At 36.9% G+C, this 19,806-nt stretch overlaps 3 protein-coding genes across 3 annotated transcripts; all 3 read left to right on the forward strand.

Annotated features, from left to right (window-relative positions):
• Nucleotides 1-11,315: 11,315 nt before the first annotated feature.
• Nucleotides 11,316-12,334, forward strand: LOC118804412 (olfactory receptor 1-like). The gene has a single exon (XM_036564925.1). It carries the CDS (start codon nt 11,399-11,401, stop codon nt 12,332-12,334), a length of 936 nt encoding a protein of 311 aa, XP_036420818.1. The 5' UTR covers nt 11,316-11,398.
• Nucleotides 12,335-15,048: 2,714 nt separating this feature from the next.
• Nucleotides 15,049-16,029, forward strand: LOC118804413 (olfactory receptor 51I2-like). The gene has a single exon (XM_036564926.1). The coding sequence runs from the start codon at nt 15,049-15,051 to the stop codon at nt 16,027-16,029; it is 981 nt and encodes a 326-aa protein (XP_036420819.1).
• Nucleotides 16,030-18,766: 2,737 nt separating this feature from the next.
• On the forward strand, nt 18,767-19,747 carry LOC118804414 (olfactory receptor 52Z1-like). Its single transcript, XM_036564927.1, has one exon. The coding sequence runs from the start codon at nt 18,767-18,769 to the stop codon at nt 19,745-19,747; it is 981 nt and encodes a 326-aa protein (XP_036420820.1).
• Nucleotides 19,748-19,806: the final 59 nt, after the last annotated feature.

A 19,806-nucleotide genomic window follows, 5' to 3' on the forward strand; every position in this document is an offset into this window, starting at 1 on the left:
CATAGCTGCCCAAGCATAGTTCCTTAGTGTGCTCAGCTGTGCATGCTGGTGAAACCAAGAAGAACAGCTGCCAGTTTTGATTAGCATAAATTTCAGTTACCCCCCCCAAACCAAGTTGTGGGTTTTTCAAAAGTTCCTTTGTGACAATGCGTACGGTAAAAAGCATTACAAATATATAGAACTGCATGCTGCAGGTAGACAGAGAGATATTTATACCCACTTTGCAGATGTGAAGCTCACACATCCAGGCCTTTGCACCTTAACCATTGCCTTCCGTCACTATGCTTCTTAAGGCCAATTTTAGCTTAGAGGATGTAGGTGGAGTCATGGTTACTAAGGCTTTCATCCTTAACCACAGAAAACTACAGCCATGTTCAGGTCCTCGTAACTGCCCTTTAAAAGTTTGTGCACCTGAAAATGTAAAATTCTGTTCTTGATAAGCTGCAGCTGAGCGATTTCTGCAGTGCTTTGTTGCACTTGGGTTAGCACAGATGCACAGTCTGTACAACAGGCTGTAGCTGTTACTGACTCATTGCGTTTTCTTGTCTGTGACCCCACTGCAACAATCTTTTGGCTTATATGGATGAACAATGCACTAATAAACATTGTCACTCTAATTCCAAATTTCTCTTTTCTTAATTTGAGCTGCACTCTTAAGAATATAGGCGCCAAAACGAGTTCTTTGGAGCGATTTCACAGACGACATCACTGATTCTTCAAAGAAATGTTTTTTGGAAATGAGATGTGTTTCTCAAAGTTTAAAAAGCCTCTACAGCAGACAGGTTCTTTATCAATTAAAGACATTTCCAGGAAATGTATGTCCAAACCGATATTCATTCTGAAACCTTTACATTTAAGACTGCTCATTGGTTCAAGTTGAGTTCTTCTACTTCTAACCTGGTTTGGCAGAGATGTCTTTTGCTCCAGTGACTAATCTGTCACAAATGAGTTCTTCTCTTAGTGTTCAAAATTCACAAATGAGTTTTTAGAGTTTATTACCCTGTTTCACTTTTACTCGTACTGAACACGTACCTCCCATAAAACATGTTCCAAGTGTGCTCTCCATGATTTTGTCAGGACTTGTCTGGCCTTATCCAACATATGCTTGTCAATGTTCATAAAATAAATATTATAAATGTAAATTATGGAAACGTTTCATCATAGAGCTAATATTATGGTGAAGAAAGCGTTCAAAGCAGTCAAAATTATTTATTTATTTATTAAATTATTTATTAATGTGGTTATAAGCCATACACTTGGAATACTACACTTTGTTTAACTACATTTAACATTGATTGATTGATAGTTTGTTATGAGACTTACTTTAAGCAATAAGCTCAGGTGGCAACAAAACACTAACAAAACACACTCACATCATCTTAATTATGAACCAAGAGAGCCAATTAAGCTGCTCCCTGTGTACTAGTAGCCTCAGGAGATTTATAACACAAATAACACTAATGGAAAGAAAGTTTCTTTTTTGTATTGTTTTGACCTCCTTTTATTTCTATACTTTTATTTCCTCTTCACACCATCAGAACACACCTCTGGAAAAAAGCCTAAAAACACAAGAGACCAATTAAAGTCCAATTATAATGGCTCCTTTTATTTCTGTCTTATGATTACTGTAAGCAATGATCCTCGTGTTGATAGACAGGCATGAGTGTTTTATTTATTTATTTATTTTACACCATTGTGAACCATTTTCAAGGAACGTCCAAGTTCGTCCATGTGCACTGCCAGTTATGGACATTTTCAGAGAAATAATTAGAGTCACTTGGGTCCTATTCACAGGTGGCTAAACAATAATTTGCTCAGAGGCCTGCAACACTAGTAATGACCAACACATGATTAAATTACGTTTTGTCTACAGAGCTCTGTAGTTCCTTGACCAGTTTGCTGACAGCTAATTGAAGGACCCTTGGTCCTCAGTCCCTGTAGGGCAAGAGTTTTTTTCAGCCCGTTACTGACATCATACAGATCAGAGGTCACCACAAAGGGCCAGTATGGCTGCAGGTTTTCGTTCTGATCAAGCAAAGCACACCTGATTCCACTTGTTTAATCAGTTGGCTCCAATCATCAAAGAACTAATTAGTTATATGAAAGGTGCTCCTGCCATGTGTAGATAAGGTCAAATCAAATGGAGCATAGTTATAATTCTACACCAATGCAGCTATCATAGCGTTAAGGTTCATAACACTGTATTTAAAGGTATTAGAATAAGTACAGTGCTGTGATAAAGTATTCCTCCTCATAAGTTCTTCTGTTTGTCACCCTTAACTTTTTCAGATCTTCAAACAAAATTTAACATCAGACAACGACAGCTTGAGCCATGTTTTAATGATAATTTCATTTAATGAGGAAAACATGTTATCCAACATCACTGGCCTTGTGGGGAAAAAGTAGCCTCTTTAATTATTCAATCAACCAATCAAACACTGACAGTTAATAACTGGGATGAATTAAACTAGGTACATTATGGCTTAATTACTTCTGTTTAATCTAAACTGTCCTTAAAAAGAAACTTTCCATCAATGTGTCTAAAAGGTCTGAACAAGCAGCACGCGTCCATGATCTGAAGCTCACTGTTGGGTTATGCAGGAAGATCCGAAGCATAAGAACGAGCCCAACTCTAAATGTCTCAATGAATAATTAATAAATAAATAAATAAATACACAGTTTTCAAGTGGCCTTGTCAAAATTCTGAACTGAACCCATTCGAGACCTTAAAAGGGCAGGTCCTGCTTGAGCGCCCTCCAATATGGCTGAATTAATCCAAAGTAACTGCAGTAAAGAGTTGGCCAAATTTCCCTTAGAGAAATATGAAAGACAGATCTCCAGTTACAGGAAACATTTGACTGCAGCTGCTACTGCTAAAGCTGGCACAGCTAGTTATTAAATCTACAGGGCAAATACTTTTTCACAGCACTGTAACTTCAGCCAGCTGTCGAAAACTGAAAACTGCGCTCGGCACCTATACCCACGTATCTCTGAGACCTTAACTGTCTTGGTCTTTTAAAGATTTACATCACCTGTGCATATTTATAGACTGCTTTCTTAAACCAACAATAACTGCTGTGGTTTTCCACCACTGCCTGCCGTGTCATTGGAGCTTGTGAGTTTGTGTGCAACAGGGCATTAAGAAGAGGCTCATTGGTAGTGCGCACTTCTGAATTTAATGACATTTGTTGTTGTTAATGTTGTTTATTGAGTTTGAGATTTGTTTTAAGCGCTTTATTGTTAAGGGGTGCGGGTTTAGTTAGCGCAGGCTAGTGTTTATCATAGGGAGAAAACATATGGCTAGAAGTGACCTGCCTTCTATTTCAGTTGCTTTTTAAGTGGCTTTTCTGTCGTGTTCCTTTAATATTGTGGCCTCACCTAACTCTCCTTCTGACTGACACCACCCTGGTGTCAAGAAAAGCAAGTCATTCCTAGCCATTTGCTTTCTCTTTATGGTAAACACTAACCTACACTAACTAAAACCAGGCCCAGTACAATAAAGCAGACAAAACAAACAAACACATTTCAACCCCAACAAACAACAACATTAACAACAACAAATGTCACTTAAAGGGGGGGGGGGCGCACGCGCAACCCATGAACCTCTTTTTATGGCCCTTTTGCATGCATACTTACAAGCGCCAATAACACAGCAGCCAGTGGTGGCATGCCACAATGCTCAAGATGGATATCAGCAGTAATGCAATGATGCAATTTTAGTTAGAATAACCACGTTAAAAAAAAATATATTTACAATGGAAAAACGAACATGTTGTATGCCAAAGTTTTAAGGCCATGTTGCCGTATAAACATTAGGCAATGAGAAATCTTAAACAATAAAACACGAGACTTGCCTGTCAGTGCCAAGGAACCGAATCCCAAAGGCATTATTAGCAGCACTACTCATTACTACATAACAGTCTGTGTACAAGAGTCACAGTCAGACTGGGGATAAGTCCCTATGGGTTAATTACAATACGATACTGCTAATAGGACGTGATTAACACAACTCCCTATATGTCTCATTAATGAAACGATTTTTAAGATGATGCAACATTTTGAGGTTTAAATTGTCCCAAAGGACCCTCAGACATTAAGGTCATGTCAAAAGAATGGTGTAATTTTAAATGGATTATTTTTCACATGGAGCACAAGCAGAAATTCTGTCAAAAGAGTTGATTAATTGTAGATCCTGCTCCAGTCTGCATTCTATGCCGACTTGTTATGTACTTAAAAGTACTTTTTGCAGAAACAATAGCCTTTATTCTTCAAAGTTGCATACAGTCATGATGCTCATGTAAATTTCACCAACACTTTTGTTTATCAGTTTCATATTTGGTATATCTGTATGATCAAACTCTTAACTAACCAGAATTGTTATCAATATCATCTACAATACCAATATGCACTGCCTACATGGCAATCCAGTACAAACATTGATGCATTATTTTACATGCACACTGATGTAAACTAATATTCCATGTTCCATTTAAAGGCATATTGCACTGCTTTTATTTTATTATACACACTCCACCCAAAATAAATAATACAAAACACAGCTAGTGAAGAAGCATCTTATACACAGTGTTTAAATATGTTATTTTAGGAAAATAATCACACTACACAATCACATCACTCTACTCTAAAAATAAGTTGTTTATTTCACAGTTTATTCTTTCCAGCTCTTGTGATTTTAACACTATAAAATTTGGCAGTAGGGGGAGCAGTGCTTACACTGTTTAACCTTAAACTCCATATACAAGTACAGCCTTTGGCTCACAAGCTGCTGGTTTTCATCTAAATGAATTAGGACATGCTTCATGTAAATAATATGTAAAAGGGGTGCTGGTAGGCTGGTGCTTGATTTCCCGCGCTGAGGCTGATCATTTTGCTCAAATCTCCAGCTTATTTCCACATTGTATGAAAGTTTCAGCAATTAGACACAGAGTAGCTCGTACGTCATCAAAGCCAACTATGCACCTTTTCTTGTGCAACTTTGATGAATAGGGGCCAATGGTTTGTTCTGGGTCACACAATGACAGTATAATCCCTCTCAGTGACTGGAAACATTAAAGAATGAACTTTCCCACGCTCAGGAAAGGTTGTCAAGACATTTGATGTTGAACATTCATGTGTTCTCTTTATGTCTATCTTTCAGAGGCCTAAACTTCTGGGGAAACTTCTGGGGAAAGATCTGAGTTAGTGTAAGTCACCACGCTATAGCTTCAGTATTACTGTTTGTATACATTCTGAGAAACATTTTTAGGATTTCACAACATTTAACAGAAATGTTTCACAGGATAACATTGCATTCAGAATTGAAGTGTGAAATCAATGCAGAAAAGTTTCAACTTTGGTGAAATTGCAATTGAACTGGACCATACAAGTACTCTAGGAAATGACAAGTAAGAGTTAAAATGACCAAAATGCACTAAATAAGATAGAAGTAAGTCAGAATTCGGTCAGATTGACTAACAGTGGCTTGCTCATTATGAATAGATTATTTTCATATTTCATGTCAGTTGCCAACTACCACCTGTGAATTCTGTCAGTTCTGTTGACTTGTGTTTTCCAATATTTACTATTATTCTAATGCTAAAAGTTAGGTTTGCATACTTTTTGCATGTTTTATTTTTTTCCCCCTGATAGTGTTTTGTGTTCCAATTTACAAAGTTGGCCCAGAAATACTTACAGTAGGTGGCGACTGCGGTCTGCATTCTAAATCACTCCTTTGAAGGTTTCAATGGTTCTGTGCAAAGAGCTGGTTACATAAAAGCAACCATTCAAATCCTTAAAAGTGAGTGATCCCCAGGTGTATGTTCATTGTATCAGAAAACAAGCTACTTCAAAACAATATTGATAGCTTATCAGCGGGAATTTTCCTGATATCTGTACATTTATAGACCCTTCATACATGCTGACTTAGTTGATCTGTAAAAATACAGGAAATTACTATATTTCTAAAGCAACATACAGATTCATAAACTTTGTGAAGAAGTCACATTATGTAATTGTTGTCTTACTGTTTGTTGTTAATATTGTGCAGTAAATTACTGTGAAAGTAATGCGAGTAGTAGCCAGCACGTTATTGTAATGTACAGTATAGTCAATTCTTTTACAGTGTTATACATTGTAACTCACCACTATTAATCACTGCTTTGACTCTTGGGCCTTGTTCACACTGCAGATAAAAATAGAACGTGTTTCTTATAACTGACGTTTTAGACAGACCATTCAGGTGGTCTATTCTGATTTGTATGGTCAGATTGTAGTTGTACGAACCCCCTAGAATTTTGACTTTGAGACATTCCAGGGGTCCAAGAGGTTAATTAGGCAGTCCAGGACCCCCTATTTTTCGCACCTTGAGTCTGGTGTCTCTTTCTAGGCTGTGTCTGCTCTTAGCAACAACTTTTTTAACTTCACTAATAACATGTATGCAAAGTTAACCATCTCAATATGGATAAATGGATAAAACAAATGAGGACAAAATCCTTGTGTGGATAGATAATATTGAGTTCTCATACAGACTAGCCAGTTATCTTACTAAGTAATGTTTAACAAACATTTAAACTAAGAAAAGTGTGACTTTTTAAAGGTATGCTTGAAACATTAATAAATACCTAACTGATAGACTAGCTAAGCAATCCTAGTAAGTACACTAGCAAATTTAGTAGTAGTTTGCACAGAAAAAGGATCTGCTTGCCCTGGGTACCCAATAGCTGCTGGTCTTGGACAGTCAACTAGACATAGTTCTTCCTGGCTGGTCATGAGATATATTTTCTGAGTGTAATGATCCTGGATAGCGTGTTAATCCTATTATTGACTGCATTGATCCCGATGGTCAGTTAATCCTGTTCATGTCTGTATTGATCCTGGATAGTCAGTTAATCCAGTCCATGACTGGATTAATTCTGGAAAACAAGTTAATCTAGTAGATGAATATTGACCCTGGACAGGTAATCCTGTTTCTGACTGAACTGACCCTAAATAGTCTGTTAATCCAGTTCATGATGGTATTGATCCTAGATAGCCAGTTAATCCAGTCCATGACTGTATTGATGCTGGACAGCTAGTTAGACATATTATTGACTGTATTGATCTTGGTTAGCTGGTTAATGCATTTCACGACCTTATTGATCTTAGATAGAAACTTATTCCAGTTTGCATAGTGATCTTGGATAGCCAGTATATCCATATCCAATTTATAATTGTATTGATCCTGGATGGTCAGTTAATCCAGTTCATGACTGTAAGAATCCTGTATAGTCTATTAATGCAGTCCATGACTGTTCATAGCATCCATTTGGTGTAGCCATTTTGTAAACACTGCAGAAGATGTGTTCACTGGTTTTGGATAGTAAATAATATGACCACATTTGTATTGCAGACATTGTGACTCCTGGTTCCACTGTAAAGATTCTGAGTTGGTAAACTTCTCTACATTATATTAACTCTATTACATCAAGCCTCTCTGAATGAGTCCATGTACATATTTACATCCACTCAAATATGCAGGTTTTGAATGAATAGAATTCCTATTTTAAACAATCAAAGTCTGCATTAATCCTAGATGTTCAACCTGTTTCCTATAATAAACTTTGTCAGTGAATTAATCCTCACTATTACTTTGTGCAGCAATTTTCCTTCTACTTATTAATCATTTAATATTATCAAATTGTGATCAAAATTCTGTTTCTAAAATTCTAAATTCTGTTTGATGTTTCTTAATTTAAAATGGTACAAAAACAATGTTTTATGTTCTACCTTATGAAGTTTACTGTTTGTTTGTTTTGTTTTTTTCAATAAATAAAAAAAGTAAATGTAAGCTTATTCCAAATGTGATGCCTACAACACGTTCCAAAAAAGCTGAGCTAGGAGCATATTTACCACTGTGTTATATCAGCTCCTTTTAACAACACTTAATAATTGTTTGGGGACTGAAGAAACCATTTGATCCAGTTTTAAAGTCATATTTTTTTGCAATTCCGTTACACAAGTCTTCAGCTGTGCAACTGTGCATACTGCAACGTTTCACATAGTTACTACATAACTTTTAGAGTTAATACTCTAAATGATTACTACATAATCATTTAGAGTAGTCACCAAATAATTCATGGCAGTCACAAAATACTTTATAATAGTTACCTAATAATTCATAGTAGTCACTGAATAATTCATAGTAGTCACTGAATTACTCATAGTAGATAAAAAATGATTTATAGTAGTTGTCGAGTAATTCATAGTGGTTGGTGAGTAATTTATTGTAGTTACTGAATGATTCCTAGCAGGTTCTGAATTCAAAGAAGTAACTGAATAATTCAAAGTATAGTCATACGCATAAGCTGAGGTGCACCTGGTCAATTTTACATGTTCTAAGATTTTCTAACACTTCCTTTACAGCAAACACATTTCTGCACATTTTAATGCCCAGTTACTGTTTATTTGCTGAATTTAACACATAAAAAATGTTGCCTGTACAAAATATTTATATTGTCTTTTTTTATTTAACTGCTATATATTCAACTCAGCAAATAAATAGTAATTGAGACTAAAACCTCCAGAAAAAATACCCTGAATTTTTTTTTTCCCTGTAGAGGATGTGTTAACATATTTTCACTTAGAAAATCAATCAAAACCTCATTTGAACAAGGGTATTCAAACATTTGCATATGACTAAATGATATACAAAGTTGTATCATGTATATACATTAGTCATAAATGCAAGAGACTACAATGTCAAATATATATATCAAAACAGTGTGTCAGTTAAACGACACATTAGCAAAAGCAAAAGGCACTGAATTATGTATTTATTAGCACACCTATGAAGATGTTTCCTGCCTTCTGCCCAATGACCACTGAAAAAAATTCACTTTACACATATCTACTCTGAATTCACTTTCTATCTAAAGCTTATAGCTAAATAAATGTTAAATCCCCTTTGAGAATTTCAGGTGATTCATGGTTGAGAAATACATGTGAGAAATAAATGCTATCATAAAGTTTTCACACCATCAGTGGCTCTCCTTTGCTGGTTCTTCACGTATGTTTAATATTATGAGTTACACACATAAAGGTTTTCACAGTATGTTTAGAACTGATTATTGTGGTATCTTACAAAAAGAAAAAGCTTTCTGCTTAACATTCTATTGTATGTTGTCTGATGAAGTTTGAGTCAGAAGTCAGTGGCCTCTCCAATGCTGGCACTAGAAAAGCAATGCGAGTTCTTCAGCCATCCATGTTGGTGGACTATTCTCAACCCAGAAGTGGTCCTGATGTGTAAAAATCCAGAAGCACTGTAATGGCCACCATACCACCACCACGTCAGTGTCACTACTGCATTGATCTGCCACTATCTGGTCAATAGCAGTCCCAGAAACTGACCAATGATGACAGGGGTAAATGCATTCTGCATTAAGACTAACAGGTTATCCAGAATCCATATTGTCATTAATTGGTTTAGCAGGCTATCCAGGATAAATACAGTCAAGAACTGGTTTAACTGGCTATCTAGCATCAATAATTTCAATAACAGGTCCAAGTGGCTATCCAGAATCAATACAATCAATAGTTGGGTTAACTGACTATCTAGGATCAATATATTCATGAACTTTATAAACTGACTATCCAGGATCGATGCAGTCAGTACTAGTACTAACAGGCTGTCCAGTATCAATATAGTCGGGAAGCAGATTTATTTACTATCCAGCATAAATATAATTAGTAACAGGCCTATCTGGCTATCCAGGATCAATACAGTCATGAACTGGATTAAATGACTATCCAGGATCAGTACAGTCAGGAACTGGATTAACTGGCTATCCAGTATCAATCTAGTCAATAATACAACTAACTGGCTATCTGAGGTCAATAAAATCATGAAATGGGTTAACTGGCTGTCAAGAATAAATAGTGATTAACTGGATTAACTGACCATCCAGGATTTATACAGTCATTAACCAGGTTAATTGTCTTTCCAAGATTTATAACATCAGTAATAGGATTAAACAGCTATCCAGGATCAGTCCAATCATGAACTTATTAATTAACCATCCAGGATCAATACAGTCAGTAATAGGACTAACTGGCTATCCAGGATCAAATCAATAAAGGGATTTGCTATCTCAGATTAACACAGTCATTAACTATTGAGTATCCAGGATCAGTTGCGATTGGCTACCCAGGAAAGAAAATGAATGATCATGCAAAATGAACACGTGTGTTTTTTAAGGCTCCTACTACTAGGATCACCAATAAATAAATAAATAAATAAATAAAGATTGCTTCAAGAAACAGAGACAACGGTAGCAAACACAATGTCCACTAGGAAGGCTTATGGAAACACAGCCAGTTCCAGATTTTTTTTTACCAGATTTTTGACTTAAATGGTAAGAAATCACTGTGACTGTTTGTACATTTCTTACAGTTGAATCAGATAAATTGACCTGAAGTAAATGCGACGTACAGTGTAGTGACACTGAGTGGTGGTGGTGTGTTAGTGTGTGTTGTGCTGGTATGAGTGGATCAGACACAGCAGTGCTGCTGGAGTTTTTAAACACTGTGTCCACTCACAGTCTACTCTGTTAGACACTCCTACCTTGTTGGTCCAACTTGTAGATGTAAAGTCAGAGATGAAAGCTCATCTGCTGTTTGGTTTGGTCATCCTCTAGTCCTTCATAGGCAGTCACAGGTCTCTCAGAAGGCTGTTGGCTGGATATTTTGGTTGGTGGACTATTCTCAGTCCAGCAGTGACACTGAGGTGTTTAAAAACTCAAGCAGCACTGCTGTGTCTGATCCACTCAGACCAGCGCAACACACACTAACACACCACTACCACATCAGTGTTACTGCAGTGCTGAGAATGATCCACCACCCAAATAATACCTGCTTTCTGGTGGTCCTGTGGGGTTCCTGACCATTGAAGAACAGGGTAACAAAGTATGCAGAGAAACAGATGGACTACAGTCTGTAATTGTGGAACTACAAAGAGCACCTATATAGTAAATAGAGCTGATAAAATGGACAATGAATGTAGAAACGAGGTGGTTTTCATTTTTTTAAAGAGTGGCTGGTCAGTATAATCAGTAATATACAGTGATCTAAGTTGTTTGTTTTTGTTTCCATGCATGATGCTCTGTCAGATGTTTCACTGGTGATGTCATGAAGAGAAATGGTAATGATATAAAAGCACACTGCTAGTCAGGTAGAATGCAGTCGTCTAGTATTGTAGTGTTTCATCTTTGACACAACAGGTAACAAAATTCGTTATTTAAATGTATTTAATACTGCATGGTGTTCAGACAGAGGGCAAATTATTAGAGCAAGGTGGTCGAGTTGTTAAACTGTTTATTTTTTTAATTTATTATTTTTGTTGTGTCCTGCAGGTTCATGATTTCTAATGGAAAACATGTCCTTCACTGTGAACTTGGAGATTAGTTTGGATCCGTTATTTATCCCGTCTGGAGCAAAATATCCAGTATTTTTCATTGGACTTTTTATCTACCTTTTTTCTCTTTTCTGTAACCTTACACTGTTACTTCTTATCATAATGCAGCGGAGCCTTCACAAGCCTATGTATTTCATTCTGTTAAGCCTTCCTCTGAATGATCTCATTGGAATTACTGCTATGTTCCCCAAGGTGTTGTCAGACATTGTAACAGAAACCAACAAAGTCTATTACCCACTTTGCGTCCTTCAGGGCTTCCTGCTCCATATGTATGGGGGTGGTGTTTTGTTTATCCTGGCCGCTATGGCCTTTGATCGCTACGTAGCCATCTGTCTCCCGCTCCACTACAGCACACTAATGACACCCAGGGTTGTGGTGACTATTATAGCCTTAGTTTGGGGCCTGGACTTCATCATGATTGTTTCACTTTTCTCTCTCCAGGACAAGCTTCCCAGATGCAGATCCACCATTCTGAATGTGTTTTGTGATAACCCCTCTCTACTGACACTTACTTGTGCTAATACTATGATAAACAACATAATCGGCCTGTTCTACACAGCTGTCATGCAAATTATAAGTGTTTCCATTCAGGCATTCTCATACATAAAGATTCTGATCACCTGCTTGGCCACAAGTCGCTCTGAAACAAAGAGCAAAGCCATAAATACTTGTTTGGCACAGCTGGTCATTTTCCTCATATTTGAAGTTGTTGGGACTTTTAAAATTATCTCACATCGATTTACAAACGTGTCAACAGATCTGCAAAAAATTATGGGGATGCTTATTTTTATAGTGTCTCCATTTCTGAATCCTATAGTTTATGGACTAAACACAAGTGAAGTGAGGAGCAGTTTTCTAAGGGTGTTCCGCAGGAAGATTTTTGTTTAGAAGGTCATTTGTTTTTGTTATTTTTATGCATGACAAAAAGTATAAAACTAAAACTGTAAGTTTTTATGGTCTCTTGTTTTAAATGAACAGGTCTTCAGAAATGTCACAGGTTTGTCAAAATGTTCCAACATGTAGTGAAAGTAAATCACACTAAAAAACACATTTGGGTAGAATACAAGAGCTTGTAAGTTCCTGAAACACATGTAATGGAGAATGTGAATTGGTCACACTTAATTTGGAGTGGTCCTTTGTAGATGATTAATAAACTCTTAACAGATTATCAGTAAGACATCAACAACATATCAGTGCGAGTAGCAGTAGTGAAGCATCTGAATACACTGAAGTAAATATCTTGCATTACACAAAATCTAATCTTACCCAACTTTACCTAAAACCTAACCCTGGTCCTAATCCTAACCCTGTTTATTTCATCTAAAAGGACCACTTAAAGTGTCGACTGTGAATTAAATGAATTAAAAGGCTTTAGGCAAAACATTAAATTAAATTATGTGTAATATAATAGGTCAAATCTAAAACCAATGACCATAAAACTCAAGCTTTACTGTCAGCTCCAGGTCCAAAGGCCTCTTTAACTGTAAGCTTTCTACTGCTACATTAAGCTCTCTAATCCTACTGCTGTTTACACTCAGCCAGTCATGATTCCAGGTTGGCACTATATGTCTTAGTGCTCCATATGATTTGTCAGACATTTGTATTGTTTCGCATTGTCCCTCAGTGCTCTGTAGATGTCATTTCATTTCACCTTTGTAAAAATTAAAATATCCGTTTGAATGTATGCATAAACACCATAGTGACCTGTGATCTCCTTTCAGACAAAATAAAGGTGCTCATCAACTAATTAAATGGACCTAGTAAGAAAATTACCTGGGTTTTTGTGGTTAACCTGCATGTCATGTTCAGCCATCTGAGACTTGAAGTATCCAGTTGCAAGTGTTTAAACTGTTATATTTTAATGGTGAAAAACCTGAATGCTCAGAAAAGTAAACACAATATACTAGCCTGGAAAAATAAACTCTTTTAAGGAACTTGCTCTTCTGAACTTGATACATTTGGAGTCTTGTTGTTGAAGAACAGAGAGTGTAGTAGACATAGACTTATTTGGTATGAAATGTATGTACACTTACATAGCTTACCACTTACTGTCTTCAAAAATTTCTAAGAAGGGCCAGGTCTTTCTACACATAGGCCAGAGCCAACTATAATATGGAATACTGTAAGGAAGCTAATATGCTGTACAGTGACAATTGTTTAGCATTTGCAAATATTTCTGCTATTAACAGTTCATTCGTTAAAGCTTGTTTCAAGATTTGTTTAAATAAATTTATATTAAAGAAGACATGTCTCAAATGTTCCTGGGAAAATGCAAATAAATAAATAAATAAATAAATAAGAGGCTATCACTGGTGAGAAATCACTGAATCCAACAAAACAGATAAGAGTGACAGAAATGAAAGCCTTTGTTCCACACAGTGGTACTTCAGACAAGAGAAGGCTGAACCTAGAAAATGCAGCTTTCAGTATATTGTTACCCTGCATGGCAATGTTTCATCAAAAAATCAAAAGTGACCAGCTCACCCACCTATCTCATTTTGAAGTTCTAAATGGACAAGGAGAGTCCGTTGGACAATAAAGGCAAGAATGAGTTTCTTCAGGTCTGGTTTAGTCAGAAAATCTCTTGTTGATGTCTTGATATTGTTGATGTTCTTAAGATGATTTAGGTAGTGCTTTGACATAACTGCGAAAACTAAGATCAGAATCCATTAGTACCTCAACCTTACATGCTTGTTCCATCCAGTTAATGATGTGCTCAAGGCATTTACAAAGTGAATCAAGGGGACCACAGTTGTTGGAAAGTAGATCTGAGTATCATCTGCATAGCTGTGGTAAGATAACCTGTAGTCTTGTAGTATTTGGCCAGGAGGCAGCATGTATAAATTAAATAAGAGTAGCCCAAGAACTGAACCCTGGGGGACACCACAGGTCACGGGCACTTTCTCAGAAACACTATGTTCAATTTCCACAAAGTAGTCCCTTCCTTACAGATATGAATAGTTTATTAATATCAATGTCAATCCAGGGTCATCATCAGAGTAGTACCTTCTCTGCATATTTTGGACTCTTTAGGTTGATCCTGGAGAGATTTATTACTGTTCACAACCACTAATAATGTAATGATCATCCAAAAATAACATTAAATATAACAATAGTGGTCATGAATCAATATCAACAAATTTATCTGAAGATGGCCTTAGATGATTTTCATTAAATGGACATTCATGGAAGTGTTTTTTGTAAACAAGCACTAAAGGGTGGTCTGCTCACCATCCCAAATGACATGGATTTCTGATCCTGTAGAGCCATGGTACTGAAAGAGTGATCAGCTGGGATTTGGAAAGGACTTACCTCTAAGGCAGAGTGTATAAAAATACCACGCAAGGCAAACTCACAGCATATTTACATGTCTGGCATATCTGATATATTTCTCATATACACTGCTAAACTTTGTGGCCAATTCTCTCTATTTTTTTTCCTTTTTAAAGGTGATGAGAGATTTTGGTATGTAGGTTTTTTCTAAGTAAGCAATCTTGTTATCATTTAAGAGATCAACCAAGCTGTGTAACTCTTTCTGCATAGCTTATTCTGTTCTTCTCCCCACTGTAGGTACTTTCAAATTTAAACACAACAAAGCACAGATGGAATCTAATTTCTCCATATACACAACATATTTGACTTTGGAAACACTGGACATTCCTACTTCTAACACTTTGCCAGCATTCATATTTGGAACCCTTACATATTGTGCAGTTTTGGTTTTCAATATGACTGTATTGCTAACAATTGCTTTGAACAGGAAACTCCATAAGCCTATGTATGTTCTACTGTTTAACTTGCCAATCAATGATATGGTGGGTGCCTCAGCCTTTTTCCCTCAGCTGGTATCTAGTATTCTGTCACAGAGTAGATCCATCACTTACTCTGCTTGTTTTGTGCAAGCTTTACTAACACATGTGTATGGAGCTGGAGCATTTCTCATTCTCAGTGCTATGGCTTATGACAGATACATTGCCATTTGTTGTCCATTGAAATACAACACATTTATGTCTCCAAACAACCTGATGAAAATGATAATTATAATGTGGACCTTGCATTTTATTATGATTGGTTTACTACTTGCAGTGAACTACCGCACAGAGATTTGTAGCACAAAAATAGTGGACATTTTCTGCAATAATCCATCTTTAATGAAGCTTGTGTGTGGGGATATAACCGCAAGTAACTACTATGGACTGTTTATAATGACTTTTTATGATGGTCTGTCTCTGCTGATAGTGGCATTCACATACATCCAAATCTTAATCACAGTTGTGGTTAAAAGACAGTCTGATGCCAAAAGTAAAGCACTTCAGACCTGTGGTACACATTTAATCGTTTTCTTATGTTATGAATTCAGTGCATGCTTTGCCTTGATAGCTCATAGAATTGAGTCAGCACCCCAAAACTTACGAAGGGCCTTAGGTGCTTCTGTCATGATATTTCCTCCAATACTTAATCCGCTAATATATGGCCTGAAAACAAAAGAAATTCGACAGAATATTATTTTCTTTAACCATAAAAAGATCTTTCCAACAAAACAGAACAACAAACTCAATCAGGGGAAAAGACAACCGCATTAAAAAAATGGTTATTTTGGCTGCTGCTTTTCATAACAACTTGTCATTGCAAGTTACAATTCTATGACAGCTTTAAGATCAACAGAATATTTTATGATGAGCCCTGTTTAAATATATGTTGTGCTTTTGCTCTGTCAGTGGAAAAAAGACAAAATGCTAAATAATACTGATTTTTTTTTTCTATTTCTTTTTAACCAAAATAAAAATGGCTAATAGTCCAAATAGTTCCTAGTGCACTGGTCTGGACTCATTAGACCGGTTACGGGTTTCTGTTTCCACCTGTTGTACCACTAAACCAGAATCAGGAAATATCCAAGAAAACTATACAAATGAGTGGCTAACTGTTAACAGGCTAATAGCCACACACACACACACCATGCACCGCAAAACGTTTGATTCTGTCTGTCACTCAAACTCCACTCACTTGGCGTGCTCTCTTCTTTATCCTCTAAACGGGTGTTATTTGAGCATGTGTTACTGAAACAGCCTGTACTGCAGTGGGTTTTATGTGTAGCCAGAAAACTATATTAGCGTCACCCACCAAGGTACAACTCAAAGCACCACAGAACAATTCTATTTTTTTATCTTTCTGTCACTTCAACACCAGTCTTTCGAATTTGTGCTCTCAGATATGACTCTTTGTCCTCTAAACAGGTGCTTTCAACCATTGGTTTGCTTGAACCGAGCCCATACTTATAGTGGGAGGCACCGTGCACTCAGGTTAGTTTAGCCTAGCAGGCCACAGCTTAAAGCACTACAGAACAGGTCTGATTTCAGCTTTCTGCCACTCCAACACCGAACAGTCGACTTTGCTCTTGCTGTAATAAGTTTTTATCATCTATGCTTGTGACAGCACAGCAGTTAGCAGAATCAAACTTGCACTGTGGTGTTTGGACCTCTTTAGCTAAGCTAAGTTAGCTAGGAGAGAAGCCAGGTAGCGTTAGCTTAGCTAGGAGGCTCCAGCTTCAGACACCAGAGAAGAGGTTGAGTTTCAGCTTTCTGTTTCTCTAATATCAGCCACTCAACTTCGCTTCCTCAGATATGAGTCGTTATCATTATCATAAATTTGTGTCAGTGAAGCTTTTGTTGGTCAGAATCGAATCTGTTCTGTGGTGAGCAGTGCTGGCAGCATGCTAGCTAAGCTAACGCTATCCAGCTACTCTCTTCTGGTTAGCAGCACTGTTTAACACTTTGAAATTTGTGTTAGATTGAAGCTTTGATGTTTATTAAATGGTGGATTTAAAATCGTGCACTGCTTTGATTCATATTTGATTGCTTTCAGGTTTGAAATACTGCAGCAGGATGCTGTGGCACAATAGCGACATAAACATAGAACCAATCAGTGAATAGCTACGTCATTACATTGTTCCCTGAACGGTTCTGTGGCTCCGAGTATGGTTAGCTAACTGAACATGCTGAGCCCAATTTTGAAGCGTTCCATGTTGAACTGTGTCCATGTGGAAGCCACTGGAACAGTTACAGATCTCTGCAGATTTTGCAGAGAGTTACACTGTGTAGTTCATTTCAGTTCCTAAAACCTGAATCTTCAAATCACAAGAGTATTTTGCTCCACTTTCACAGGGCTATAATGCTGTCTAATTGTGCCATCTGCAAGGAGTATTGGCTAATGCAGACTTCCAGAGAAGTGTTTTTGAATGCACACTTTTGCATGAGGGGTTACCCAGAATTCATAGCATAATGTACATGATGACATGAACTAAACAGGGTAAATAGTAAATATAAAAACTTTAGATAGACAAATGAAGAATGTCATCCAAAGTAAGTAATACACAAAAAAGTGCAAATTTGCAGACGTGAGCTGAGCTAAAGTCTCGTCTCATTAGAACTGTTTTTATGCTCGTAGCCATGCAGCCTTGCAGATCTGACATCCTGATGTGGTGCATTTCAGTGAATGGCACAAGTCCAAAGTTTGTGAGATTGGAAACCACAGGGCCACTGTCCAGAGATTTGATTTGGCATCAGTGGTCTTGGCTAATAGTTTGTTAATAGCAACGTTAATCCTGGGTCATCATCAAAATAGTACCTTCTATGCATATTTTGGACTCTTCAGGTTGATCCTGGAGAGATTTATTAATGTTCACAACCATTACACTTATCTTGACCTTCGACTGATGTCTAGCACTGATGATCCCAAAATAATATTAACTATAGCAATAGAAGTCCTGAATCAATATCCACAAATTCTGTATAATATTCCACAAAATCGAAGAAAAGCATGACGATGTCTCTGAATCAAAAATAGTAGATGTATCCTGGGTCAACAGTGTGAAGATGATCTTGGATGATTACATGATTTTGCTGAGGTACACATTGATGGACTTTTGAGAAGTGTTTTTGTTTTTAATAAACAAGCACTAAAGGGTGGTCTGCTCACTATCCCAAATGACATGGGTTTCTGATCTTGTAGAGCCATGGTACTGAAAGAGTGATCAGCTGGGATTTGGAAAGGACTTACCTTTAAGGCAGAGTGTATAAAAATACCACGCAAGGCAAACTTATAGCATATTTACATGTTTGAACTGATGCATATCTGATATATTCCTCACATACACTGCTAAACTATGTAGCCAATTCTCTCCAGGTGATAAAAGATTTGGCATGCAGGTTTATTCTAGGTAAGCAATCTTATTATCATTTAAGAAATCAACCACTGTAACAACAACACTCTAACCCTAACCCACTGTAGATACTTTAAAACTTAAAACACAACAAAGCACAAATGGAATCTAATTTCTCCAGATACACAACATATTTGACTTTGGAAACACTGGACATTCATACTTCTAATACTTTGCCAGCATTCATATTTGGAACCCTTACATATTGTGCAGTTTTGGTTTGCAATATGACTGTATTGCTAACAATTGCTTTGAACAGGAAACTCCATAAGCCTATGTATGTTCTACTGTTTAACTTGCCAATCAATGATATGTTGGGTGCCACAGCCTTTTTCCCTCAGCTGGTATCTAGTATTCTGTCACAGAATAGATCCATCACTTACTCTGCTTGTTTTGTGCAAGCCTTACTGGTACATCTGTATGGAACTGGAGCATTTCTCATTCTCAGTGCTATGGCTTATGACAGATACGTTGCCATTTGTTATCCATTGAAATATAACACCTTGATGTCTCCAAAGAACCTGATGAAAATGATAATTATAATGTGGACCTTGCATTTTATTATGATTGGTTTTCTACTTGGAGTGAACTACCGCACAGAGATTTGTAGCACAAAAATAGTGGACATTTTCTGCAATAATCCATCTTTAATGAAGCTTGTGTGTGGAGATACAAATGCTAATAACTACTATGGACTGTTTATAATGACTTTTTATGACGGTCTGTCTCTGCTGATAGTGGCGTTCACATACATCCAAATCTTAATCACAGTTGTGGTTAAAAGACAGTCTGATGCCAAAAGTAAAGCACTTCAGACCTGTGGTACACATTTAATTGTGTTCTTATGTTATGAATTCGGTGCATGCTTTGCCTTGATTGCTCATAGAATTGACTCAGCACCCTCCCACCTACGACGGGCCTTAGGTGCTTCTGTCATGATATTTCCTCCAATACTTAATCCGCTAATATATGGCCTGAGAACAAAAGAAATTCGACAGAATATTATTTTCTTTTACCGTAAAAAGGTCTTTCCATCAAAACAGGCAACCAAAGTCAGTCGAGGGAAAAGACAACTGCATTAAGAAATTGGTTATTTTGGCTGCTGCTGGTTACTGTTCAAAACAATTTATCATTGGTCAAG

Source organism: Colossoma macropomum, unplaced genomic scaffold (assembly GCF_904425465.1).
Source record: "Colossoma macropomum unplaced genomic scaffold, Colossoma_macropomum, whole genome shotgun sequence".
In the NCBI taxonomy this organism is placed as follows: Eukaryota; Metazoa; Chordata; class Actinopteri; order Characiformes; family Serrasalmidae; genus Colossoma; species Colossoma macropomum.

What these genes read in the sequence shown, in the direction of transcription:
- LOC118804412 (XM_036564925.1), top strand. Translation starts at nt 11,399, where the DNA reads ATGGAAAACATGTCCTTCACTGTGAACTTGGAGATTAGTTTGGATCCG.
- LOC118804414 (XM_036564927.1), top strand. Translation starts at nt 18,767, where the DNA reads ATGGAATCTAATTTCTCCAGATACACAACATATTTGACTTTGGAAACA.
- LOC118804413 (XM_036564926.1), top strand. Translation starts at nt 15,049, where the DNA reads ATGGAATCTAATTTCTCCATATACACAACATATTTGACTTTGGAAACA.